Source organism: Tyto alba, unplaced genomic scaffold, assembly GCF_018691265.1.
Source record: "Tyto alba isolate M040663 unplaced genomic scaffold, T.alba_DEE_v4.0 Super-Scaffold_20, whole genome shotgun sequence".
NCBI lineage: Eukaryota > Metazoa > Chordata > Aves > Strigiformes > Tytonidae > Tyto > Tyto alba.
This window is the reverse complement of record NW_024881283.1, coordinates 3,002,018-3,029,923: the sequence shown is the minus strand read 5'-3', so window position 1 is coordinate 3,029,923 and position 27,906 is coordinate 3,002,018. Positions and strand designations below refer to the sequence as shown.

At 41.0% G+C, this 27,906-nt stretch overlaps 1 protein-coding gene across 2 annotated transcripts; it reads right to left on the bottom strand.

Moving 5' to 3' along the window:
* Positions 1-209: 209 nt before the first annotated feature.
* ZMPSTE24 (zinc metallopeptidase STE24) lies at positions 210-26,988 on the bottom strand. Of its 2 annotated transcripts, none has more exons than XM_033004083.2 (10): positions 26,824-26,988; positions 24,931-25,077; positions 18,192-18,278; positions 17,413-17,529; positions 13,096-13,248; positions 9,093-9,234; positions 6,534-6,694; positions 4,324-4,428; positions 2,302-2,445; positions 210-1,990 (listed from the first exon to the last, which is right to left on the bottom strand). In XM_033004083.2, exons 1-10 carry the CDS (start codon positions 26,938-26,940, stop codon positions 1,766-1,768), a joined length of 1,398 nt encoding a protein of 465 aa, XP_032859974.2. In that variant the 5' UTR covers positions 26,941-26,988; the 3' UTR covers positions 210-1,765. The 2 variants fall into 2 exon arrangements, with proteins under 2 accessions (XP_032859974.2, XP_042649641.1); XM_042793707.1 differs by lacking the exon at positions 26,824-26,988 and adding an exon at positions 25,525-25,546.
* Positions 26,989-27,906: the final 918 nt, after the last annotated feature.

Here is a 27,906-nt window from a genome sequence, read left to right as displayed (position 1 = left end):
ATAGGAACTGGAATTTCCTTCATTATCCCGCTTTATTCTACTTTTGTTTGCATTTAGCCAAATTTCTGAAATAGCCACAGAATTAATTTTTGAGTATATGTTTTACCTAAGGGGTGAGACAAATGGTTTTCTCAGAGCACATTTAACATGTTTTCCATAGGTTTACACCAACCAACTCAAAACCCGATACATTTATTTACTCTACTGAATTGACAGATTTAAGTTAATCATTTTATTTTTGAGGGTCATTTATTAAATGCAGTTAACATGACAAATATAGGCTCCCCATATTTGTAAAACTGTCTCCTAAGTCCATATCTACAGTATAGCTTCATATTTGCTAGGGTATAAACACACTTAGAATAAGGCATACAAAGGGCTTCCAGCAACATCTTGTATCTTGTTGCACTTGAGACATCATCTCATAAGGCGTTTTTCCCTATGATCAGAAAAGCAAATTTAAGCTAACAGTAAAGTCTCTGAGAATACTCTGACATCTGAAACAATGAGAATTTACTTTGACTTCTTTTCTTTTTGTGCAGAGCTGACAGAGCTCTGTAATTTACCACAGATAAAAAAAATCTGATTTTTATATGAAGTATGTACATTCAGTATGGTCCAATTCATTTGTATGGCACATACAAGTGTATATATAACTTTTTCCTTTATTTCAACAAAAATGAATTTAATTCCACCTTTCATCAGAAAAGTCTGAGATAATCAATGCAGAAGCCATTTCTGCAATTACCCACTTTGTCAATCACTAACCTGTATGAACAAACTGTGTTTTGGGCTATTTATATCAGAACAACGACAAGGAATATTTTCTAAAGTATTCCAGCACTGCTATTTCAGCTGGATTCCTATTAGTGGAAAATCCTCCATGGAGTGGAGGACAAACCCCTCAGAATTAATGTTTGGCTCTGATATACTGTCTGAGCAACTGGACACTTCCATACACACAAAAAATTTAGCCAAAGGACAACAGAAATGGAGGAACTGAGGCGTGGAAAAGCTGTTAACCATTATGCTCACAGGCAAAAGGGAAAAGAACAGAGACTCAGCAACTTTCTCTAACATACACATCCTGTTCTGATTCTCTGTAATATCCTTCCACACCCCCAGCAGCACAGTGGAGGAGGAGCCTAATCCCACTATAATGCTACTAAATACTGACTAATGCTCGTTTTCAAGGAAGCCATAGTACATTTCCTCAGCTGTAATTCATTCTTCTTCCCACACTTCAGAGAAAGGTTTTATTAAGTAGCATTTTAAATTATGACAGACATGAATCCAGGAGAAAGGCCTGTACTTGCATTCAGCTTTTTAAAACTCAAAACAGTGACTGGTGAGTACAAGTATTATTATACAAGAAATCAAGTCACTCAAAGGGAAGTTCACAGAACACTGAGAATCGGAAAAGGACCAAAAGCAATGCTCAAGGCATACACAAACTGAAGAAATAGGTGCTTTGAAGTCTGTAATTTTTTCTCCCTTTACAACTATATACTATGATATGGAGATAAAAGCCAGTGTTTGGGGTGAAGGTCTTCATCCAGTATTTTTTCTAACTTAAGTTCCACAGTTTTATTTTTGTTTTAAAAAGTAATTCATAATTTAATACCTGTTTCAGGATTCTCGGATCTGTGGTGCTGTTAACATTGCACTTAATTGGCATTATCCATTTTTAAAAAGAAATTAAAAAGCAGCTCTGAACTTTGCTTCTGAGATGGAAGCACTGTCTCCGAACCAACAATGATTCCTGTCACTCTTGCTTTGCATCTTTCAAGGCCTGAAGTCTTTCTAAAAGGGGCGGATGGGAGTAATGCCACATTGAAAAGATCCAGTCAGAAACAGGGAATCCTAGATTATCTTTGTTTAGCTTGATCAAAGCAGAATATAGGTCTTTAGCTTTCCCAAGTTCCTTGGCAAATGCATCTGCTTGAAACTCAAATCGTCGGCTTAATACAGTCAAACAAAATGAGAGAACCTGTGAAGAGAAATATGTTAAAAAATAATTTAAAATTCAGCTCTCTGCAAGTTTCTTACAGTATCAGTAAATACTACCGTATCTACCTTCCCACATCCACACATCAATGTGGCTTTAGAATGATCTCACTAAGGTTTACCCAGGCCACACCTGAAACTGGGAGTCTTGCCCAACATGGAGCACTAAGCCTATTTATTGAAATGAGATACCAGGAAGAGCCCCTATAAAACTTCACTTTCCCGCCCAGTCAAAATAAAATCATCATTTAAATAGGATGATACTTCAGCATCTATGTTTTGAAAACAATTTACCTCATTGTAAGGTGAAAAAATGAACTGGAAAATAATCATCAAGCCTATCAGGGTAGGCTGGGTGTCATAGAAACCAAACGCAGCAAATAGTTCTTTTCGACCAATTAACACAGCAAACAAGAAGAAGCAGAGGAAGGAATTCATCTAGAGCAAGGAAACAACATTCATGATTAAGATGAATTTTTCATCTAAGTCAAAAACATGGCCTATTCATATTACAGATTTGCATAGAAATGCCACTGAACAAAGACCCAAATAGATTACTTTAGAACTAATATACAAAGAGGAACAAACAGCTGGCCTTTACCTGCTCTCAGTAAATGCATGCAGTAAAGAAACACTATTTTCTGTCAGTGAGAGGAAAAAAAAAAGTCTAAGTAGTAAAGGAAGATGAAAAGGCAAGAAGACAAGATAAGTGAGGGGGGAGTACAAGGTAGAATCCATCTCTTTGGAATTAACCAAACAAAATGTGTCTATGCTGTGTCATACTTTTATTTCGGGAAACAATCCGTGCTTCCATCTAAGCCATGCATTACTGGGTCCAAGCTTTGTGCTTGCCTGGCTTTTCAGAGGCAAAAGGCAGGATCTTGCCTTACCAAGTTTTCTAGAGAAGGTGATTAGTACCTTTTCAATCCATTCAAGTGGCTGTTTGGTCTTTTTAGAGTAATGTGGAAGGTGCCAGAATATTGCTTGCCATTGAAACACATGGGACAGAAAAAAGAGGGATGGCTGTGACAGCAAACAATCAACAGAAAAAGTAGAAGACATTTCAGAAGAATTTGTGAAAATTTCTGGAAGAGAAAATCTACCTATTGCTGCAAAACAATAGTATCTAGAAAGTGAATCCAAAGACAAAAGATACTTGAGTTAGCAGAGTGGCAAAAGCATCATAATACTTGTTAGTAGGGATCAACACTGATGTCAGAAATTGTAAAGTAATTGCCTTAAAGCAGAAAGCAAGAAGGACCTCACCGAAGCATTCAGTTGCATGGGTAAGACAAAGCCAGTGTGGAAACAGGAAAGATTTTCTTAAACAGGAGCTTGACAGTGATGTTTATAGCCTGAAAAACTTGAGAATAGCCTTAGAAAAAGAACAGAACAGCATTCCTCAAACGGTGCACACATCTCAAGAAAGACATGATGGAGTTACAGAAGGTACATAGGAGGTCAGCTAAGACAAACAAACAGAAAAAGGGCTGGGAACTTGGAGAAAAGAAGCATGAGTGATATCTGGGGAACAAGATAGATCTACACCAAAGCATACAGTAGACTGCTGATGGTAACTGAACAGAAGGCACATAGCTGTGCCTTGAAAGTAAAAGAATTTGAAGTGGAAGGTTTGGGGGAGGAATTCCCTTGTATTGTGCAATACCCAGAAGCATATGCAGGAGGGAACAGACCATCAGGCTCCTTTTCTTCAAAGGCAAGGTTGGGCCCCCATTTGGGCATGCACCAAGAATGGCACAATATTTACCTTTATCAATGCACGAGGTATGAGAATAAAGTATAAATAAGAATGCCCTCCTGTGTCAGATTTCATAATCCTCAATCACATTCCTTCTCAGCTCTCCATGGACCAAGACTGATGTAAACTCTCGGACACATAGCTTTCTCAGATAATGACAAACACCTAAACCAATGCAGGCTAGGAAACAGGATACATCCAATCCTATCCCTAGCACAGGGATGGGACCTTCAGAGAAGGCTGAGATTCAAACAGACAAGGAAGAAGTGTTCTAGAGCAAGAAAAACGTGTCTCAACTTCAGGAGGCTGCTGAGATGAATTAAACTGGCAGAACACATGCCTTCTACCAAACCAGATGGAGCAAGGAGGGGATACAAAGGCTAGTGCATGTTCGCTGTAGGTACACCAAAGGGAAAAAAAAAAAAAAAAAACTCAAATCAACTGTTGCAGAGCATAAGTATATTTTGTGACTGTACATTTACAAATCTGGAAGCAGGCATTTAGAAATAGCAATAATTACAGAATGCTCTAGGAGAGCCACCAGTATCGTAACTTACCTGGCTGATGATAATATTTTTGACAGTGTGACCTAGTTTCCAGTGACCCAATTCATGACCAAGTACAGCCAGAACTTCTTCATTTTTACATCCTTGTTTCTTATTCTGAGGGAATAACAAAGCAGAAGTACTATCAGATATGACTGAATACAAATGAATAAATTTCTTACTTATTAGTTTGTTAATTCCTAGGCACTTTAGTGTCCCTAGATCAGGCTGTTCCCTTCTACCAGCAGATACACAGATATAATTTCTTATTGAGTCTTTTTCAAGAGGATACTTACAAAAAAAACCCCAAACTTTTAAGTTCAATATGATTTCTACCATAAGGTGGTGTTCTCTTCTTTCTAAGTATGCAGATACACCTATACAAACCTGGAAGCAATATAGTATACTTCACATTTGCTGGTAGCCATGGTTACCACACATATGCAGACAATTATGAGGTTCTGAAGCTTGGTCAAGTGAGACTTTGAAGCATGGTTGAGATGACCTTGATTAGCAATAAGGAATTCGTAAAGGATAGACTTTGACCTCCAAAGCTTCAAAAAATAGGCAGAACATCCTGGATGATAATGAGAATATCCAGGATTGACTGTGTTAAGGATGAGTTATTTGACAACCTGGCAAAATGACTCTTTGATTAACTTGGCAATGAAACTAACTTTTAAAGCGTCCTGAAAGGGGCTACTTTCATTATAACACTAAAAACCACACCCACAGATCGAAAGTCCCCTGCTCAGGTCAAGACCCTTCCCCTGAGCATGCGTAGTAGCAGAAATATTGTATCAGCAGTAATATAACTGTATGTAAATTACTAACCAATCAGTATCTAGTAGGCGTGTTTGAAAAAGTACTAACCTCTGATTTTTGTGCATAAAAGAAGCACCAAAACTTGCTATTGGTGTGCTTGACCTGTGGAAAGTCCACTAAGCACCCAGGCCTGAATAAACACATTATAAACACTGAATAAACACTGAGGTGTGGAATTGATTTATTGCACGCCGGGCACAAATCTGCTTTTCAGACAACAGAAGAATGCTGGAAGATTTGCTTTCCAAACTCTCTCCTACCCTCCCTTGATCTCATCCTGTTTCTTTACTCAAGAAAAGGCATGACAATGGAAGCAGACATTCAGAGCCACAGACTTTCAATGGAGAATTGAGAGCAAAGTCCTCTCCCTACTTCCTTCAACACTCAACATACAGCCTCCCTCTGAAGGCACTACTGTTCCTTTAAAAATGAATGACAACATCCCTGTCCTCTGCAACAAAAGCCACGACAGCCTTAAAGCTATCTTTATCAAAGATGGAGAGCTGTACCTTCAAAGGTACATCAGCAAGTCAGAAGCAAGCATGTGGGCTTGTGTATTGACAACATGGATGATGAACCTGTTGAAATGGAACACATTCTCATTATGACTAGAGCAGATGAGCTCAAAATCCCCTTCTCTTATCACCTACTTCTGCAGTATGCCATATCAAACCATGGATGAAAAGAATTCCACCAACGCATTTACAAGAAACAAGCTAGACTGAGGAACAATCTATACACATTGGCCTAACCCTAGGCTGCATGAGACACATCCTTCTCAGAATTACTCCTTCAGGCTCTTCAGAAAGTATTCCATCAGTTTTAACTATCCCTACAATCTCCTGAAGCTGAAAGCAGAAAGCCGTTGGCAGGCTCTTGATGTGCAGCTGCACATCAGTGGACAGGACAATGAAAGGCCACCATACTGTTCTGACCAGGGTGGGGGATGATGCACATGTGGAATCTGTATGTGTGTGTGCTTCTTTTACTACACACAAGCTTTTTGGTACAAGGCACATGAATGACACACTGATAGTCAAAAGCATTTCCTACAAAGGGAAGCTTCTGTGTGACAGTCCCAAGAGAAGGAGCACGAGCTAAAATCCTGAACAGATCCCTTATTCAAACACTTACAAGGAAGGCCTATTTATTACATGCAGGGAACCAATGTTTTGCTAAAACCCCTGTGGATTTCCACAGTCTCTTTGTTGCTATCTGCACCACTCATACAACCTCAGAAATTCCAACGAGCCACTTGGTACTTTGGTGTTGAAGTCATTATGTTTTGGGTTTTAGCATCTCACTCAGGACATTTAAAATACATTCAGAAAACACAAGAGAGTATCTCACCAAGAAGTTAATGTAAATAACACGACGAAAACCAAACATGAACTCACTTTGGGTTTAGACTTTGTATCTTCATTCTCACCATCTTCTCCTTCTGCTGGTTCTTTGTTCAATGCAGAATAATCCTCCAGGAGGGTGTCAAAGAGTACTATCCTCTTATTCTTGAAGAATCCATAGAAATAAGCATTGCTGTGAGAAGAACGCTTAGAACCTGATGGGGAAAATTTACATTAAAGACCATGATTTGAATAATCCCATGCACTTAAGACTATGCAATGTTACACAGAACAGATTTTTCCAAAGGAATTCTCAAAGTCCCCAAATGAATGGTAAACAAACTCAAGCAAATGAGTTTGCAGGTTGAAGCATATTTTAAAATGATCTAAGTGATGATGATCTCATTTACTGACTGTAGTAGAGAATTCATTTTTTAAATCTGTAACATGTAATCACTAAAATCACTCAGAACATAAGAGCAGTCATCTGAACAGCTAATATCCAGAAGAAAAGCAATTTCTACTGCAATTTCAGGTTCAGAGTGGAAAGAGCATTCTGCATAGAATTCTGCTGTCCTCCTGGCAAAGGACCCATGACGAATAGGTTAAGAGTTCTTTCAATGTGCCAGCAAAGATGATTCGAAACAGATAGGGATGAAGATGTTAGAAACAGGTAAGAAAAACATGAAGAGATGAACTACAGAGGTATCAGGCAGTCCCTCAAAATTATTTGTGTTTGAAATAGGTAACTTTTACAGCTATCTTTTATCTAGATCAAGTGAATCATGGACTGTTTCTACTATGAATATACTTGGGGCCAAGAAACTCATCTACTTTCATGGATGATTTCAGTTGATTAAAAATATGTCTAGATCAAAGCAGCTATTAAAACTTTGCCTATTTTTGCCTATGGACATGAGCTGTTGCAACATCAGGACTGAAAGAGGTCTCTGAGAGAAGAGGTGGATTGCTCTAGTTTTTACAACAAAAGATACTTCAAGTTGAAGGCATTTGCCTTCAACTCTCACTATAAATGTATGAGCTGCATAAACTCCTTAAGGCACAGAATATCCACTATTGTATTGCAAGCCAGCCCATGGTACGGTCATGGTAACCTTCAGCACCAAACCAAGACAGGTCAACAGAGGAAGAGGCTGGTCAGAGAATGAAGCCTCAGCATCTAGTCCCTTCTCAGTGAAGAAATCTGAACAGCCACAGGGTAGCAGTGTTCCCTTCCATATATGTATCAGAAAACTTCACCTTCGCTAAGTGTTGGTAGAGAAGGAACCTTTGTAATCTGCCTGTTGCAGAATGAACCCTGAAAGGAAAGGACTTGGTTGCACAAGAAGTCAGTTCTGGAGTGGGAAAAGCCAAGACAGAGTGCAGAAAAACACTGGCAAAAAGATGTTCACACATCCAGTCCCCCATGTCAGAAGGGAATGGTGCTGGTTCAACACTCTTAAGGATGCCAGGAAAGAAAACGGGGGTTTGGCAGCCTCCCTCCACTGCAGATCACTGCCACTAAATGCAGACATGCTGAAGAAGCCGATGCAGTAGTGCACTACACAGGCATGAGAGTACCAACAAGTGACTCATAGGACTTTCACCATGGTTAAAAGCCAGGTAACAGCCAGCTATGCATATGGGAAAAACTTGCCTGTTGGGCAAGCCTCTGTACTGACTCTCAAGCTTGAAAAGCTTCAACTTCATTAGGAAAGAGAGGAATTTCTTGAGACCCAAGTATATCAATAGTAGTACTTCCTGGCTGCACTGAGGCAGAGCACTGGCTGCATATGGCCAGCCCAAAGTTATGAAAGCCACAGCTTCCAGGCTAGATAAAACTTTCATCACTCTCTCTTACAACAAAATACTACTACCATTTCAGATCTTTATGCCATCTCATACTGCTTTCACCAAGGCAACAAAAACACCTCTGACCCTCACAGGTGGGGCACAAAACTAAAACAAAATTTGGGAAGGTCCCTGAAATCAGGTTCATAAGGAAACAAAATGAGTAACAGTGAAAATGTCAAACAGTAAGGTGCTCCATGAACACAGAAGTGGAGGGGAAGTGACATGGCAGCTGGCATGCTCCATGTTATACTTCATGACCTAAAACAATAAATTCATTACTAGAAAGTGAAAAAATCAGTCTCAAGTAGAAGGCGTGAGTCCACCCAGCCATACCATAAGAAACCATCCATGTGAGCACTTTAAGAAGGAATAGATGTTTTTAACTTTCATATCTTTTTCAACTGTTTCACCAAGGACTTTGAGACAGTTAATACTAAACAGACTAGAACAGATTAAAAAACCCTTTTTCCCTCTGGTTTAAAGTTCTAAAATTGGAATCTTGAATGCTGTTTCCATTTCTGACTGTGCTATGTATTTCCATTCCACAGAGCCAAGACAATGCTTCCAAAAAGGTGCTGAGTTAAGGCTGTACACTCAGCTTCACTTTTCTGACCTCAAGGCAAAAAAGGGAAAATGATAGTCATTCACAATTATTACAATAGTTGAGGAATATAAGCAACTGCTCTACTACAGCATCCACAGTCAAAGCAAAAAACCCACAAATTCAAAATTATAGTATTTTTGTTAAAAACTTCTCACCTTCAACAACATACACCTTAGTCAGTGGGAAGTCAATGCTCTTTGCCATTGTTTCAATTTGTTGCTTGAGCTCTCCCTCAGGAAGTGGAATGAATTTATCAAACAAAGGTGCAATATAGTCTGCATAGATTGTAACAAGCACCTGCAAACACATACAGATATTAAAAATAAGGCATACAAATGTGTGTTTAGTGCACTCAGGGTAGAGAATCAGTAAGTACAAAAAGAGTGCACAGTTTCAGAAAAAACACATGATAAAGCAGAATCCTGTAATGAATTGTGATCTATAGCAAGGCTCTCTATGGGTCATTCCATCTACGAAGACAACTACCTAGTCTGTTGACTGCAATTCAACAGCAAGATGGGGATGGTGGCAGGTTAATCTACAATCTACAGTCCTCAGCAGAATTGGTGTAAACAGTGCTTTTGCTCTGACAATTCATCAACCTGCAGAAGCAGTGGTTTTATCAGTGATGGGCTGTCACTTTTACCCACTTCACCGCTACCAGAAAGCTCTGAACTTTTTCATAACGAGCAGCAGAGCTGTCTGAACCAGGAGATAGTCCCGCCTCTTCAAATTTCTGCAAACTTGCAAAGCCACGGTCTGAAACAGGCAAGAAATTTCATGTCCCCTATTTTCTTCCCCTTCTCCCAGTTGTACGCAGAATTAAAGAGGTGCCCAATGCCTCTGTTCTACAGCGATTAACAGCCATGTCCCCAAAATCACTACAATGCATCTGCATCTCTTCAAACTGGCAGCAGATGCAGCCCAGATGAGGGAGTCAGGACTGGAATAACACTGTGATGGGAAGGAAAGCTCAACTCCCTTCCCTCAAACTCTGAATCTTTACAAAGTGATTTTTATATATTTATTTTAAAGAAAAGGACTGAATAAAAGTTCAAGTACTCATTAGTGTAAAAGGAACGGGACATGAGAAGCAAATGGACATCAACATTAACTTCGAAGTTATCTTGACAGGTTTTCTTCCATTGAAAACAAGTCCCTTGACTTTGGAAAGTATCTGCTCTGTTGGAAAGGTCCAATGAAATCTGAAACTAGTGAAACTGACTTTTCCAAAGTCATAGCAAGTGAGGGCACCAATATGAAACATCACTAGAAAATAAAAGTTATTTTTTTTACTGTAACTGTTAAGACAAGAGTTTAAACCACTGCAAATATTTTGCAGCAAGTGTAGAAATCAGCTGCCTGTTTCAGTCCAGAAAAATGTCTCAGACTATGCAGTATACGTGGACTAATTTTAAGTTTTTACCTCTGATCTTTGTGTAATCCTTTGATATCAGCAGACATAACAGACTGGAAGAAGGATGCAACTCTAACTATTATTACAGTTATGGAATGTGATTACAAGTGGAATTTTTCCCTAAACTGAACTCTAAAGGGTAAATCTAACAGCTCTCAAGGTTATTTTGCATGTCAAAGACTGTTCAAACCTACACATAAAGCCTCAAACGCTGATCAACACCCTGTAAAACTGCAGTGACATTATGAGGTAGCAAGACACCTGAAAACACCATCTGTCTAGGCATTCACTTAATCCTCAGGAAAAAAAAAAAAATTAAGGAGAGGGAAGATGGTGGCAGGAGAAGAGGGGAAGAGTGAGCCATTCGATCTTGTTACATCATCTTTCAGTACAGGAGTCTGTAGCTCTGACACAGTGTAAAAGACAGGCCAACCCCTGTTTTATCAGTTTCTAAAGTATCTGTAAAATCTCAGGAAAAAAAAAAATACACACGGACAGCTCAATTGGAAGGGGCAGGCAAAGCAAAAATAAAACACTAGTTCGTGATAGGAAAGTGACAGGGAAAGAAATGTAGTATCAGCTGAGTATGTTCTGGTTCTCACCTTGAAATTTAGTGCTAGGTACTATGCACCTACATCTCTTTCTACTAAATTTGCTCGATAAAGACTATAAAATGGACATTCAGAAAGTTTCTCATATGAGAACTTATAGCATCTTTTACAACATACATTTCAAAGAAAAGCAGTCACTGACTGGTATATAAAGGAAGGTAAGGAAAAAAATTTTCACTTTTGGGTTACAAATGAGGGCAGGCCATTTCAGAAAATCCTGTATCTTCCTTCAATCCTGAAATGACTGGGTTTTTTTTCTGCTTAATCCTTCTATGAAAAAGCAAGTCTTTAAAGCCTTTAAGACTAAAGGTTTAAAATATGAACTGGATATCACATGAGGAACTAATATCTCCCCCATTTTGCAAATAATAAAGCTACACTAGAATAATTTGTAAGTATGGACTGTTTCACTCAGGTTGACAGAGCAGTAGCTTAAATGCTGAATTATGATTTAAGAGTATACTCCTGATCAAAGCTTGGAAGAAAAAGAAGAATTCTTTAAGAAGTACTGATCAGAGTCTGCACAAATCTTTCTGTAACAGTTGTTTCAATACACGTGAACTGACACTTCTGAGACTATGATTTTTCAGAATACATTCAGAGACAAAAAAAATATCAGAACATAAGGACACCTTGACTACTGAAAGCAGTAGCCAGCACAACAAGACAACAGGAAACACTGTACAGTTAAGACAACGAACAAAAAAAAGCTTGAAAGAACTCAAAGTAGCAACTATAAGCTAGGCTTACCACCTGAGTAGAGGACTTCTGCTACCCTACTATTGTCACTGAATTCCTCAGAAACACATCACTGGTAACTGCACTATGCCAAAATTAGTGGCCATACAGAAATCCTCTAATCCACACAGGTTTTACTTCAGTTACACGTAAGGTTTCAATGAAGCAAAAATACAAGTAAGCAACAAATACAGTTCAGATAATGAGATCTGTATCCCATAAAAACATGACTTTACAGTCATGATTTAAACTGAGCCACAATTCCTTCCACATTGCTATGTCTGAGAAAGTCAGTGCAGCTGCTGGATATATTAAGTGGGAAATAAGATTTTCCTGTGTTAATTGCAATGGCCTCCCATGAAGTGTTATGGTTTTTGTACAAATGTGGCCATTTCTTTATCAAGAAAGCTGACAAATTGAAAATACAAGAATAAAAGTGATCTGCATCTAGAAGCAATAGCGAGAAGGAAAAGAAAAAATAAAAAGCAACACTTAAGTCATGAAAAAGAAGCTTAAGAAAGAAAACAATCATGATTTCCTACCCACATATTCCTAAAAATTTTCTTAGTGATGCACTCCAGTTCAACCAGAAAGTCTAAACTTAACACATGAATTAGGAATTGATTGATCCAAATTTACTGTTAGGCTAATGTGGCAGGCTTTATTACATTACTGTAATGCAATAATTCTTTTACTTGTTAAGGTGCTCTTTTAATCTAAAAATTAATTAACATATACAACACTACTTCTGTACTTCTTTAATTCAGTGATTCTGTAATACAGACCTTGGATCTTATCATAACAATAGAAAACATCAAATCCTTATGATGTATACAAAAAGTTCCTTTTAATATAAGCCCTAAAAATGTTAGTTACCAATTCAGTGTATAAAAACAGCTACAGAAATGGAAGACTGCTACTCCTCTCAATACAAAGCAATCCAACTGAAAATTGGTGTTTGATAACCTGTAAGAAAAGCCCAACGGAAACATTACTGACCAAAGCACATTCTGTCCTGTCTTGCCAAACTGCTGGTAGTTGTCCTTGTGCCTTTTCTAGATTTAAGAAGGAAAACCTATCACCATAATGCTGTATTTTCAATATGTATTCTGAAGCTTTTTGAATGCTTATTTTTCAAGTGATGAAGATCCTCCAGTATTAAATAGATAAAATATAAGGTATCACATTAATGTGGACAATTGGTATGAGCTATTATTCATGAACAAGTACACTGAGAGCAAGATACACTGTTAAAGTTTGTAGACACTAAAATCCCCAGGAGATTTATATTTTTCTCCCATTTACTTTTACTTATGTTTTTAAACCTCAGCACACTGTACCATGAAAGTAAGCTAGCATTTGGAAGAAGCCCAAACACATTCTCATACTCACCAAGGAAACAACTAGCGTGAAGAGCCAGGCATAGATGAAGAAGTAGTCTCCCCCTATTTTAATAATGTAAAGCAGAAGGGATGTCACTGGCAACAGAATACACTGAGTCACGACAAACTTCTTGATAGCATCCTTAAAAAAAAATCCCAGCGTCTGTAAAGAAAGCATATCAATGATATTTTCAATGTAAATATTGATGTGCCACAGGGGTTAATGAACTGATTACTTCAGTGGATGCAAAGAAACAAAAAAAGACAAATCACAAAACAGCAATACTAACATGATAAGGAAATCAGTCAGTTAAGAAAAGGTGGAAGAACCTTTTCATCTCCTCTCCTGGTAGCTGTGGCTCTTTACATCCACATGGACTCCAAGCCATGCAGATGCACTCTTCCTTAGTAAGATCTGACCCAAACCCTTACTTTGTGTTACACATGTATACTTCATTCAAGGAGAAAAGAAAAATTTAAGCTTATCTGTCCCTTAATTCCTTTGCCAATCTATATCCTAGACATTATAGGATTTTTTTAGAGAATAGGAAACTCAAAGAAACATAGCTACTGTAAAATATTTTGTCTTTGAACAGTTGCCTCCATTCATCTTAACTTTTAGTTACCATTAAGCTGATTGTCTTAACTGGAAATATATAGAAGTCCTACTAAAGAGTTTTAGATATTTATTAGGCATTTTAATGCAAGCTTCCACTGACATGCTGTTATTACTTATGTAGCTGTGTCAGGTTTTAAAATTAGAATAAATTTAATAGAAGCACTAGAAATTTCAAATAACGCTACCTGAATGAATCTGATCTAATGACTCTGCAGCATGATTTGACACCCAGCTAGTTCTTTCTGGAATTGTTACTTCAGTACTTACAGCTATCTGCAAGGCACGGAAACGAGGGGGTTATTATGTAAAGATCCTTCCCAACAAGGTTGTATTAAAAAGCCCATACTATGTTAAAGATATTAAACTTGTTTGGAAAGAAAAAAAAATATTGGTGAAGCAAATTTAAATAAAAAGTAAGGATGTGGGGCAAGAATTTGGATAGACACCTCAGACTTCCATGACTACTGATAACACAAATCAGACATAAATCCACATTTTTAGACTATTCTTTATGCAGACATATTCACTCTGGTCACGCAGTGAACAAGCACCCTGGTGATATACTCCTGCTAAGCAACCATTAGTGTCAGCAGTAACAGAACTGTATAAACATACGCCCTTACAAATGAAGCCCTCCAGAAGATACTGTTCCTTGCCTGCCTTTAATATCCCCAGGTACTGTGGGCTACCTTTTCCAGCAAAACAGTTCTGTAACTAGAAAAGCAAGACTTGTGGCTCTCATTCACATGAGGCAGTGTTCCTTTCCTAAAAACACTATGGAGAAGCATGAAAGAAACTGTGTGTCATCCTGGACAAAGGAAAAATTGTTTCCATTTGATCAAGACTCTTAAACTGGTACAAACCAGGAGAGAGAAAATAAAATAGCAACAGCGTGTTCTTCCTTTATTACTTTCTCAGATCAGACAGCAAAAGGCCTGTTACATAGTTTTTTCATTTTTTAGCTAGTTAACATCTGAGGAAACAGTCACTTAATATAACCTAGAAGAGCAGAAACATGCTGCCAGTGGTGTTTCCACTGGACTTTCTTAAACATGTCAACTACAACCTATTTAGCTCAAGTTTTCATTTTAACTCTTTCTTTACTTCCAGCTCCACAATCTAGGAGGAGTAGAGCTATAAAATTGCATGGCATCTTTCATCTCTGCCCCACCTCTTTCCTGCTTCCTAAGGCAGATGTGACTTCAAGAGAAATCCTCATTTTCAGCAAGCCACTCCCATGGAAGAAAGAGTATCTGAAGATCATTTGAGAATCACTGTTAGAAATTCCAAAGTCTGGGCTGCTACCAGGTGTGAACTTGGCTCATTCACTAAAGGACCTAGCCCACCAGTCTGAAATGGAAGATGGAGATTTGATTGTGTTTGCAAGACATTTGGTACCCCAAAATGGATTGGAGATGGACTCAGCCTTCAGTTCTTGGCATGAGGACCACTGCAGTGAAAAAAACTTTGTAGAAGACATCATTCAGATAGCTCAATAAAGCACTTTACACCCCCCACAGATGTCAGTGCCAAGTCTTCCTTTTCTCATTTGATTAGGCGCAATGCTTACATTGACAACAGTGAAGCACCCAGAGAGCATAGCTCCCCGGAGGAAATGTTCAGAGGATATACCCAGAATCCTCCTTACCCTCCCTAGAGTATACAAAGAAACCACATGGATTCTTCAAGCTCTCAAGACAGTTTGAAAGAAGGCTGAGCTGTTCAGTATTTGACCCTCTGCTGCTTCTGCACAGAGGTAGGACCTGAACAAGTCAAGCTACCCATCCATCAGCTAGTCTGCCCGTTTGCTCTGATTCTAGTGCTTAATACTGACAGCCTTTGGACTTCTGTGTCCTGGACATAAAGGGCTTGCAGATCTGGCACCAAGATGGAACTTACTCCTCACTAAGGTAGAAAAGACAATGAAGGTGCAGGCCTGATGTGACTACTCTGGGTTGTCATGAGAGACAACAGTGAAAGATGGCTTTTAATACAGAGTTAAGGATTCTGAATGTCAGAAGGATGTCTAGGCTAGGCCAGGGCAAAAAAACATTGCAAGAATCAGGACTTTGCCAGCCCTTACAATTTTGAGGACTACAGAAGTGACAGCCAGAGAACAAACAAAATCCATCAAACAGGTATTCCCTAAAGAAAAGATTGCTTGACTAATGCTCTGGAAACACGGGAAGATTACTTCTTCCCTTAATCAGAGCAGGATGTTAGCTTGCCAGTATGATCACTGTAAAGTCTGCAGAAAAGAAAGGGATCTCCAGAACTATGCCTCAAGATCACCTAGGATATAAGTGGCCGTGTGCACCATCATTCCAGTAAGTATTTACTTGCTGGTGAGAGAAAACAGTGATTGTTAGGAGTTACACGTACATTTTTAGAAGCATGGGGTCTTTTTGTAAGATTACAGAGCTAAATGCAGTATAAAAAGTTCTGAGTTGCTCACAAGCTCAAGGCTTATGACTAACTAGAACAATCTTCAGATTTGCTTCCCAAAGACTGGGGGGCAGGAGCTGCCATTGGCACAGTATCCAAACATTGGGGCTGGGGGAAGGGAACCAAACAAGCCCTGCAGTTTCCAGGAATACACACAGATGTCAAGGCAAAACTGCAGTGAGAATTTTCATAGTTGGACTTCCCTGAAAAGAAAATAGTAGGCTACTAAATAATTGACATGAACCAAAATAATACAGAATATGTCAGGATCTACACACTTCTGTTTTAAAGATGATTGAGAAAGGGTGCAAACTGGATCATTGTTTTTAGAGCTTTTTTTCTCACTTATTTTCTTGTTTTATAAAAAGGATTAAGAAACATCAATTTTTCAATTTACCAGGAATATATTGAGTTTAGAAATAAACTGATTCCACTTCTTTATGTCTATCTCACTCTTGCTGTCTCCATAGAAACTTCAAGATGAAACTGGCAAACACCAGAGCATCTCTACCCTTATTAAAATGAACCAAACAGCTTTATCCCAGAACTGCCACACATCTAATTTCATTATACTGTAAAAAAAAACCCCACCTCCTAGTAGACTTGGAACAGAAAGTACTGTAGACAACAAAAGCAGAAAACAGTTTTATGCTCTGGCATGAAATGGCTAATGATGTGTCCCAGATTGAGGTTCCTCTCCCAAAACAAAAATCTGATCTCATGAGAAACAGATACTGAAACAAGTTAAACTAAGTTGGTGGAGAAATTAAGCAAGCCAGGGCTGATATTAAGTAAGTTCCTAATAGAAGTACAAATGAAGAGCTGAATTCTCTAATTTAGTAAGAGAAATCAGTAAGTGAAATAAGATGAGAAAGAAAGTAATTTCTCGGCTTTGTTTCATTTATTCAGTGTCCATGAATCAGAATGACCCCTGTCAAGCAGCGACCCAGCCTTCTCATGAAGGGCATATGAAGGGCAAAAAATAGTTCATGCAAAAATGAATAGCTGAGGTATGAAGTGCTCTTTGTTCCACTGATAGAATACACACTTCTCTTTGCTCAGAGGCATGGACTCACACAGAGACATCCTGGTGCAGCATGGGTACTTCTGCAACAGTCACAAACTGTCATTGTTCTTACTTTTATGCAGTGCAAGTAGAAATGTTCCCAAAAGTAACGATCTTTGGCACAGAGATGGACATAATGGTCCATCTAACCAACCAAACATACTGAAGACATTAGGTCAGTGTGCCATCTATAATACCTGTTGATTGAAGCCATGTTTCTCTTCTATGACAAATGTGTTATATAAACTCCATGGGAGACCAGTCACTGCACTGAAGAGTGTTGCAAGCAGCAGAAACACCAATGACTGAACAATCTGGAAAAAAAACAAAAAAATTTTCTGATATTTACTGACCTGTACTAACATTAAGATTCTGGTTGTTAAAAACGGATTTTATGTCAGTGGTTTAACTGAAACTGCTTAGAAGATGAAGCTAGATAAATTCACATAAATAACATGCTTGTGATGATTAGACTGCTGATCACTGGACTAGCTCACTATGTAAAAGAAAAAAATATACTGATGAAACAGATTTAAATAAAAGCTAAGGATTTGGGACAAGAGTTGGATAGATGCCTCATGCACAGCACAAAAACAACATAAGCAGTAGCCTCAAATTTCTTACCCTTTTATTGTGCAGGAAGAGCACATCTAGGATTAGTAACAAATACAACACCCAAATAAAAAGCACCCAAAAACCCCAACTCACATCCTTGTTTGACTCAAGTAGCTTTGAGACTTGTATGTTTTTAACATACAAGGCTGTTCTCATTAAGTAAGCTAATTTAAAAGTCACATACTGTTATCAGTTCTCAGACTCACCCAATCATTGTGTCCAGCAGAAAATATCTGTTATTTTTACTATATTGTACCTCTTGTTAAATCTCACTGAGTAAATGCAAGCTTAAAAATAAAAATTACTGTACCAGTATAGTTAGTGGACCAAACATTTTCACTAAAGTTTAAAGACTGCTTACCTCATATTCTGGTCCAAACCCAGCACGACCAGAGATCTGACCAGACAGATTCCAGAGAAAAGGAATTCCTCCAGAGAGAAGAATCACCTTGAAAACAAAAACACATACTACAAAGGCAATACTGTCATCTTATTCTACTAAAATTTCATCATGATAAGGACCTTTTAAGGGTGAATGAGAAAAGTTTTATAATTTGGATTTTTGTCCCACTCTGATCTTAACAACACATAAAGAAAGACTGGAATATTTGGCAATGGGTCATTTTTACTTTACAGAAGTAGAGATCAGGTCAAGTTTGTTTGTTTGGTTGGTTGGTTTGGTTTGTTTTTTGTTTGTTGATTTTTTTTTTCCCCCCTGGGAAATACTAGAGTATCTCTAGGCCTATTTACTGTAGACTTTGCTGGTATATTGGCTCAGACATAAGACATATTTTTCAGAAGACCTTAAAACTCATTTGCCCTATGGTTGTATGACATACCATCTCTAGGAGGAATATGCAGGAATCAGCAACTGCTCTGGGATAGTCTTACCTGCATTCCCTGCTGTAAGAAAGGCATTCAGAATAAGGCTGTAATTTCACTTTCAGTATTAGTGCTGCTTCAACCATCTCAAGAAAGCTTCATGCTTTCTTCCTTGTGCCTGCTTTGCAACGCCTTCTGCCATACGGGTTGTCAAGGAACTTGTGGACTACTCAGGACACACCATCATCAAAGAAACACTTGAGACGGAGCTACTGAAGCAACTGCTAGCTGTAGTTCAAGGCAGGGGGCTGGTAATGTTTGTTAAACAGCTTGACTTCCAAATGTTTCACATTTACTTTTTTAGCAAGTGATGCATCACTATATATAAAAATCAGTTTTCAAGTAGGTAGCCTTCCAGTATGGACAGTACCAGGTTTTTATCTACTATATTTTGAAAAGGCTTACTCTTCTAACATAACTATTAGGGTGCATTTTGAGTGTTAACAGGAAATGGAAAGGACCAAAGCAAGCATATTGCTCCTTTGCAGGCTACCTGTAAGTTTCAGAGCTGGAAATCCCAGAAATACCAATCCCTGAACAAAGAGGGCTATTAGCACAATGTTGATACTACTTATTAGTTAAAATGAAACCCACATAATTAATGGCTGAAATAAATCAAAGCATACTAGTAATTTTAACACAGCTTCTCCCCTTCAATTAACTTGCTAGGTTAATGAATCACACTTCTACCTACTAAAAGCAAAATGTTGCAAAACTGTCATCCAATTTCATCAACTTTAGCCATAACAGCCTCTTTCAAGTTCAGACAATTCCCAAAGCCAATAAAGGGTGCAGTTTAGGAAGTGGCAAAACTAAACAGTGGAGGCCACATCACTTTAGCTCTGCTGAAATCTGATAATCCCAGGAGAGATTCTGAGAAATAGAAAGACACAGCTCAACATCATAGAAAGGTGAGATACCTCATCATCACATATATGTATAGAAGAAGCTGCACAGACCCCACACATCAGGGATATCAGCTTGATTGTACAACAGAATAATAGAATTATTTAGGTTGGAAAAGACCCTTAAGATCATAGAGTCCAACCATTAACCCAGCACTACCAAGTCCACCACTAAACCATGTCCTTAAGTATCACATCTACAGGTTTTTTAAATACCCCCAGGGATGGTGACTCAACCCCTTCCCTGGGCAGCCTGTTCCAGTGCTTGATAATCCTTTCAGTGATGATATTTTTCCTAATATCCAATTTAAACCTCCCCTGGTGCAACTGGAGGCCATTTCCTCATGTCCTATCAGTTGTTACTTAGGAGAAGAGACCAACACCCACCTTGTCACAACCTTCTGTCAGGTGGTGGTAGAGAGCAATAAGGTCTCCCCTGAGCCTCCTTTACTCTAGACTAAACACCATCAGTTCCCTCAGCTGATCCTTGTAGGACTTGTGGTCCAGACCCTTCACCAGCTTCATTGCCCTTCTCTGGACACGCTCCAGCACCTCAGTGTCTTTCCTGTAGTGAGGGGCCCAAAACTGAACCCACTCTTCGAGGTGCGGCCTCCCCCGTGCCGAGTACAGGGGATCGATCCCTTCCCTTGCCCTGCTGGCCACACTATTCCTGACACGAGCCAGGATGCCACTGGCCTCCTTGGCCACCTGGGCACGCTGCTGGCTCACCTTCAGCTGGACGTCACCAACACCCCCAGGCCCTTTTCTGCCCAGCAGCTTTCCAGCCGCTCTTCCCCAAGCCTGTAGCGTTGTGTGGGGTGGTTGTGACCCCAGTGCAGGACCCAGCCCTCAGCCTTGTTGAACCTCATACAATTCACTTTAGGAATGAAGACTGTATGAAGAAGCTGTCTGAAATCTAACGAGCAATAATGGCCTTAGTTACAACCATACCATTGCTGCAGACTTCAGACCAGAGGTATTTTTCCTATTGGGAAATACTCTGAAGCCACGACAGCATAAGGGGATGCAGGAAAAGGTTTGCACATTATGTCATTTTTTTATTAGGTTGATCACAGTAAGTGGAACAAGTTTTTTTGGACACATGAGCTCATCTTCAAGTCTGAAGTGAAGCCAGCAGACTTCAATACAGCTGAGAACAAGTTCTCAAAATCTAAGATGCAAATCAAGTCTATAGGTATTAGCAGCAGCAAACAGAAGATTAGAGTGAGCTGGATACTCAGTGTCTCTGCTAAATCCATGATACACAGCTGGAAGTTCTCAATGATTTCACAAACTATTATCTCAAAAACAATCATGCTAGTTCTCTATTCCTACCATTTGGATTTGGGATATCCTACCATTGGGATTACCAAAGGTAATGAGTACTTTATCACTCAGAGTGCTCCAGCTGCTAACATTCAGCTCTGAACTTTATTCAAGTTTGTATTATCTTTTCAGTGTACAGTTAGCTGACATTACTGACCAGAAGCAGCTTTACATGCTGCCAAGATTGTCTATTTTTTTAGACCAGCTAGTGCAGCTGGGAAAGTGCTACTACCTAGATTTTTTCCTGATCTTTAAAACATACCAAAAAAAAAGGTACCATAAGGATGTTTTCCAACTCCTAGTTTTTCAAGAAAACCTCTTGTCCTGGGATGACAATGGGCTGGGGATGAGGGAGTGAAATTTCCATTCAAGTGTAATTTTCCCTTTTCAGGAACAAAATAATCAGAGAAACCTGAGGGTGTTCTTTCCTAGGGAGAAGGGAAGATAAGAAGTGTGTCAACAAGGAACACAGTTTTAAATGTGTTTCAATGACAAGAATTCTAAACACAAGAGCAGCAGAGAGGACTAGCTATGGAGATCTTCCAAAGCTCACAGCTGGCTATGATATACTTCCCTTAAATCATTCCAAATGGGACCGAAGTGTTCAAACACAAATTTTGAAACTTTAACATAAAATTCGTTAAGAAAACTCTAAAATTGGCAGCCTTTCAAAAGCCCACGGCAATGCTGCAAAGAAGGAAGTGCCCAGCCAATGCCCAGCACCAAGAGAAGTAATGTAAAACGGTCTACAGAACTTGATGAAGAAAACCTCCACAGGAGTGACTGGGTATCAGGGAAACTATATGGTTGTAGATTATTTAGCTCTAGCTAAGCAAAACCTATTAATGGAGTCATAATGAAGAAATGGGATGTAGGAGCCACTGGACTTGCACGCTTTACTTTGCTTCAACAAAGCTCTACAACCCCTGTAGCAGATCTGCGAATGCAGACAAAGACATCTGATAGCTTGCAGGCCCATTATCAACTGTCCTGGGACAGCTCACTCCCAATCCCAAATTCAAGAAGTTCTGGGATATGGAATCCCAAGACCACAACCCATCAAGCCAAAGTAGGGACACTAACTTCTTGTTCAGAAGATGAAAACGATTGATGATACTAGTAGAATATGGGCATACAGTAGTTCAGCTGACTGCACTGAGACTTGCTTAATCAGGCCAGTGCTCAGTTAATTAGCTGGGAGCTTTAACTCTCATATTCCTTGTTTTTTTCCCTTGGCTTTTGTTCATCAGTGTCACTGCAACACAAAAAGCAGAGCAGCACAATCAATTTGGTAACAGCAGTGGCAGTTAGAGACACAGCTGTTCCCCAGCTGTTCATCACCATCACAGTGGAAATAGTGGAACAATGTAGAAGCTAAGATGACTTAGCAACTGGTTTTGACTGCTGCTTAGGAAGCACCAGGGTTTTGTGGTTTAGGTGTGGAAGACAGCTGGATGCATTAAGTTCTTTAACAGATCCATCAGCTGCCAAAATCACTGTGGACCTGTTATTACAGTAACAGGGACAAAACAGAAAGAAAAGGTCACGAGAGAAAGGAAAGGCCATGCTTTTCCTACATAGGCACAATCACAGATGCGCAGAATGGTTTGGGTCAGAAGGAACCTTTAAAGATCATCTGGTACAAGCCTCCCTGCCACGCGCAGAGATATCTCTCACTAGATCAGGTTGCTCAAAGCTCCTTCCAACCTGACTTTGAACATTTTTCAAATATGGGGCATCCACAACTTCTCTGGGCAAACTGTTCCAGTGTATCACCACCCTCATTGTAAAAAATTTCTTCCATATGTCCAATTTAAACCTACCCTCTTTTGGTTTGAAACCACTGTGCCTTGTCCTGTTGCTACAAGCCTTGGTAAACAGTCTCTCTCCATCTTTCTTATAAGCTTCCTTTAAGTACTGAAAGGCCATGAGAAGGTTTCCCCAGAGTCTTTTCTTCTCCAGGCTGAACAACCCCAACTCTCTCGGTCTTTCTTCACAGGAGCAGTGTTCCAACCGTCAGATCCTTTTTGTGGCCCCCTGGGGACCTGCTCTGACAGGTCCATGTCCTTCTTGCACTGGAGTCATCGGAGCTGGACACAGCACTGCAGGTGGGGTCTCATGAGAGCGGAGCAGATGGGGAGAATCCCCTCCCTCGACCTGCTGGCCACACTTCCCTTGACGCAGCCCAGGATACCGTTGGCTTTCTGGGCTGTAAGCACACAGTGTCAGCTCAGGTCCCATTTTTCATCCACCAGCATCCCCAAGTCCTTCTCTGCAGGGCTGTTTTCAATTAATTTATCCCTCTATCTGTACTGATGCTGTGGATTGCCCTGACCCAGGCGCAGGATCTTGCATTTGGCCTTGTTGAGCTTCATGAGGTTTGCACAGGCTCACTCCTCAAGCCTGTCAGGGTTACTCTGGATGGCATCCCTTCCCTTCGGCGTATCAACTGCACCACTAAGCCTGGTGTCACATGTAAACTTTCCAAGGGTGGACTCAGTCCCACTGTCTATGTTGCTGATGAAGATATTAAATAGTATTAATCCAACTATGGGCCCTTGAGGGACATCACTGGTTTCCACTTGGATGTTGAGCCATTGGCTATAACATTTTGGATTCAGCCATCCAGCCAGTTCTTTCTCCATCTAACATTCCATCTGTCAAACCCATTTCTCGCCAATGAGAGGTAGAATGTTGTGGGGGACCATAACAATAGTGGGTGAAGATAAGCAAAGACTGCTGATATGGCTCTTTGTTAAGCAGGGCACTAAATTCAGTGTCAAGAGAGGCTCATTCCAATCACGTATCTTTTCCTTAAAAACAACAAGGGAAGGTGTTTTGGCTAAAGTTCTTGAAATCAAGATAAAGCTTCAGAACCTTTTGACTTGTTGAGCTTGCTAGGTGGCATCATCTCACCCTGTCCACTAACCCACTGTTGGGGGACAGCTTAATTTTTCAAATTAAATAAGGACTCAAAAGTCAATCAAAAACAGAAGCTTTTCGAATTCACACAAAAATGGTCTTGAGTTCTTTCTACTCAGCATATCAAAAAGCCCAACAAGAAGAATGTAACAGCTACACTGACACATATATAACAACATTTTTACAAGTTCATACATAATGAAACAGAGAACAGATTAGGCTGCACAAAAGAGATCAGGAAATGTGAAAATTAAGAGGGGTCACAGTTCTTAAGTACTGGTTTCGCATCATAGCTATACGGTTACATGACTTACACTATTTTACAATACTATTTTCATTATCTTTTGTAATTGACCTTGCTTCCTTAAGTTCATAATGTTATTAAGATCATACTCTAATTATATTTTGCAATGCCAGGCACTTCAGGATTCCTATTTGACCCAGCTGTGCTACTGATGAGAAGTGCATTTCAGCAGTAAATCAGAAAACGTTTCTCAAGACTGACTGTGTATTACACATATAAATACTTTATTCTAACTCAATGGCTTTTTTTTTCATATATGCGAACATTATTTGCCAGTATAATTGTTCTTACACTTAAGAAGTATCCATTGGTACTCCTGTTCTCACAGGCTTTTCTTTCTACTGTCTACTTAAATTCTATCTAAAAATGAAAGTAGTTGCAACCCTCCAAACACAGAAAAAGGTCTGTATTTGTAACGATTTACAATAATTATAAGGTTGCTTAATTATTTGGTAGTGGAAACTGTACCAGGTCATCTGTGTCACTAAAACATAATAATATAATATACATTGTAGTACTGCAGTATGACTCAGCACTGCAAAGAGAAATTATGTGCTGTCTGAAAAATTCCTTCTTTTTACATGGCAAATACAGCCACAAACAAGAAACACAGGATCCTAGGCCCTCCAAATTTCAGTGTTTGACGTAAGACACCAGAATGCCAACAGTGCAGCTGCACAGGATCACTAAGAATCAACATATTTCACATTTTAAGTACATGAAAAGTATTATATGAATGCTAGAGTAGCTCAGGTACTTACAGTGCCCTCAACCTCTGAATACAGGCCTGACCAAAAGCTGAAAGTACTTTTGTCCAGCTGATACAGACGAGATTTTTCAAATGTTTCTGAATCCATGATCTGTCCTAATTCCCGTGGTACATGTGTTGTTGTTCTATACACCCGCCTCTGAAAAATTGAAGAAGAAACTTAAAGTCTATATCCAGTATTTTTAAGGAGACAAATACAATTTAAAAGTAACACATAACGTGATCCCATGGGCCACCACAAAGTTAAAAAGAAAAAAAACAAACCAAAAACCAACCCACAAAGTAACAAATATCCCTAAATCCCCATTTTCTATCAAGTTCTAGATATAAAACTGAAGCAAAATTATTATGTTATATCCAGAAACTGAGTTGACTACCTATTAATTTATTTCCAATATGGTTACTACGTAAAGATCACACAAACTAATTTTTCCACAAGATGTGACTTACTGCACCACAAGAACAACAAAGCACACTTTGAAACTAAACACCAATCCTCCCATTCAAACTATGAAACCACCAGAAAACATATCTGTGATGTGAGTGCATAAATGAGGTGCTAGTTTGTTTTCAGTAGACAACTCACCATTTAAAAATTTTTAAAAACGTATAAAGTCCTTATACCATCTGCTGCCTTATCTTGTTTCAGAATATTTACCCCTTCTCAAGGAAAAGCTCCTAACCTTTGTCACTTTAAAATACATGCTTCCTCTGCCCAGAGTATCAGGCTGCAGTTTCACAGACGGCTTCGCTGATCTAAAGGCTCACGAGAGCACGCAGCATTGCTCCCTGCCCTCCCAGCAGCGTTTTCCCCAGCTGTGCTAAGTCTGGCTGGGATGGAGTTCATTTTTTCATAACAGTCTGCACAGCGGTATGTTTGCATCTGTGGCCAAAGCAGCGTTGATAACACACCAGCATTCTGGCTACTGCTGAAGTGTCAAGGCTTTCTCTCTCTCACTCTCTCACCCAGTGAGTGGGTGGAAGGTGACACACGCAGGACAGCTGACCTGAGCTGACCAAAGGGATATTCCATGCTGTACTATGTTATACTCAGCAATAAAAACAGAAGCAGAGAAGAAAGGGGTGGGGGCAGGAGAGGGTTTGACTTCCAAGGTGGCTGTTACTTGCAGACTGGCCAGAAGGCATCAGCCTGCTTTTGGGAGGTGGTGAACAATTGCCTCTGCAGCACTTGCAGAGGTTTCTTCCCCTCTTTCCCTCGCTTATTAAACTGTCTTCACTTCAGCCTGTGAGTTTTCTCATTTTTGCATTTCCTGCTCCCTCGTCTGTCCGGGGAGAGGAGGATCGAGCTGCTGGGTGGCCGCTGGGCTGCTGGTCACCCCATCGCACCCGCCCTTTTCAGATCCTTCCGTGACCTCACCCAGCTCACTGACGTGAGGGTGAGCGCCCCTACCGCCCCGCTGCAGCAGTCGGGATGCAGCGCCGCGGCTCACCTGAGGGGGTGCAGCCGGCCCGCAGCAGATCAGCCGCGCTCCAGAGCGGGGGCAGGCGTGAGCAGACACGGCAGCGAGGGGGGCAGAACCCCGCTTGGGGCAGGACCCCGCTTGGGGCAGGGCCCCGCTTGGGGCAGGGCCCCGCTTGGGGCAGGGCTGCCACCGGCTCGGAGCCCCCCACCGCGGCCGGACACGGCAGGTCCCGTCCCCCCCGCAGACCGCTCTCGGACAGCCGGCGGCAAGCCGCTCCTACCCACGGGGGCGCGGGCGGGCAGAGCTGACCCCGCGCCACAGCCGCGCTGCCTCGGCCGGGACGGGGCCAAACACCCCCACGGGCCGCAGCCGGCGCCGCGCCTCGACCGTTGCCCACAGCCTCCCCCGCCACGTGACGCCAGGCCCAGCGGCGCCTGCCCCCCGCCGGAGCCCCCGCCGACCTGCCGGTGCGCCAGGAAGGCCTCCCAGAGGTAGACGGCCCAGGAGAAGAGCAACACGGAGCAGAAGATGCGCTTCTCGGCCGACAGCTCGGCCCACAGCTCGCCGGGCAGCGCCATGGCGCCACGCCGCTCCCGCGCTTCCTTCCCTCCGCCTCGCGCTGCGGCGCCCCCTGGCGGCCGGAGGAGCCTCGGGGACGGAGGGCGGGGCCGGGGGGGGTGGGGGGCAGCGGCGCCCGGGGCCCTGCGGCGGAGCGGGCGGGGCGGGCTCATCTCAGCGGGGAGCAGCGGGCCGGGGCAAGGCGCGCACCCGGGTGGCGTCTGGGTTAGAAGCTCGTGGGCCGGGGCTGCTTATGGGGAGGCCTGACAAGGAGACTCCCCGGGGGAGCCGGGCGCTGCTCCTGCAGGCTCTCCGGTGAGGCGCAGGAGCGCTGTTAGGAGCCGCTGGTGGTGCTGGGGGGCATCGGCGGCGGGCAGGGAGCACACCCGCCAGCGTGGTCATGCTGGGATCCTTACACTGCGCAGAAACCTCTCCTGATGCTCAGGTGCAGAGACGTAGGGGCTGACGTTATGGAAATTTGCTTCCCTATCTGTTGTATCAATCTGTCTATACAGTATGGAAGTGTATTAACTTTGTTACTATATACACTAGTTCACTGCAATGTGAGGAGGCAGTGGAATTTTACTGCAGACTTTGGGACTGTCCATGCTTAAACAAAACAAACTGAAGGATAGCCCAGCCCCAGAAATAAGGACTTTGCTTCTTGGAAGCTTATTGCTGTTCATGAAGGATAGGTAGAGCATACCCCTGGACAGCCCCTGAAACCCTCCAGCATTGTCTGGCATAGTAATGGCTTGATTGCGATGGAGTAGAATTGGTTGAGCAAGGGCAAACTTGATACAATTCCCAAGACAATCTGATCAGCTAGGTCAATACACTTCTGAACTTACCCAAGCACTTTCTAGCAGCATATAACGCCCATAGGAACCTCATGTAGTGGAGGTCAAAGCCAAATTCCTGCAGTTTTCCCATGCTGTAGCTGTCGTCCTTCCTTACCAAATGTCACTGCTACAAGGCAAAGATCA

Excerpts from the sequence above, each read along its gene's own strand:
- ZMPSTE24 (XM_033004083.2), bottom strand. The coding sequence starts at position 26,940 with ATGGCGCTGCCCGGCGAGCTGTGGGCCGAGCTGTCGGCCGAGAAGCGC. Across the intron at positions 25,078-26,823 it reads CCTTCCTGGCGCACCGGCAG|AGGCGGGTGTATAGAACAAC; the intron begins GTCGGCGGGGGC and ends TCAATTTTTCAG. Across the intron at positions 13,249-17,412 it reads AACATGGCTTCAATCAACAG|ACGCTGGGATTTTTTTTTAA; the intron begins GTATTATAGATG and ends CTTTCTTTACAG.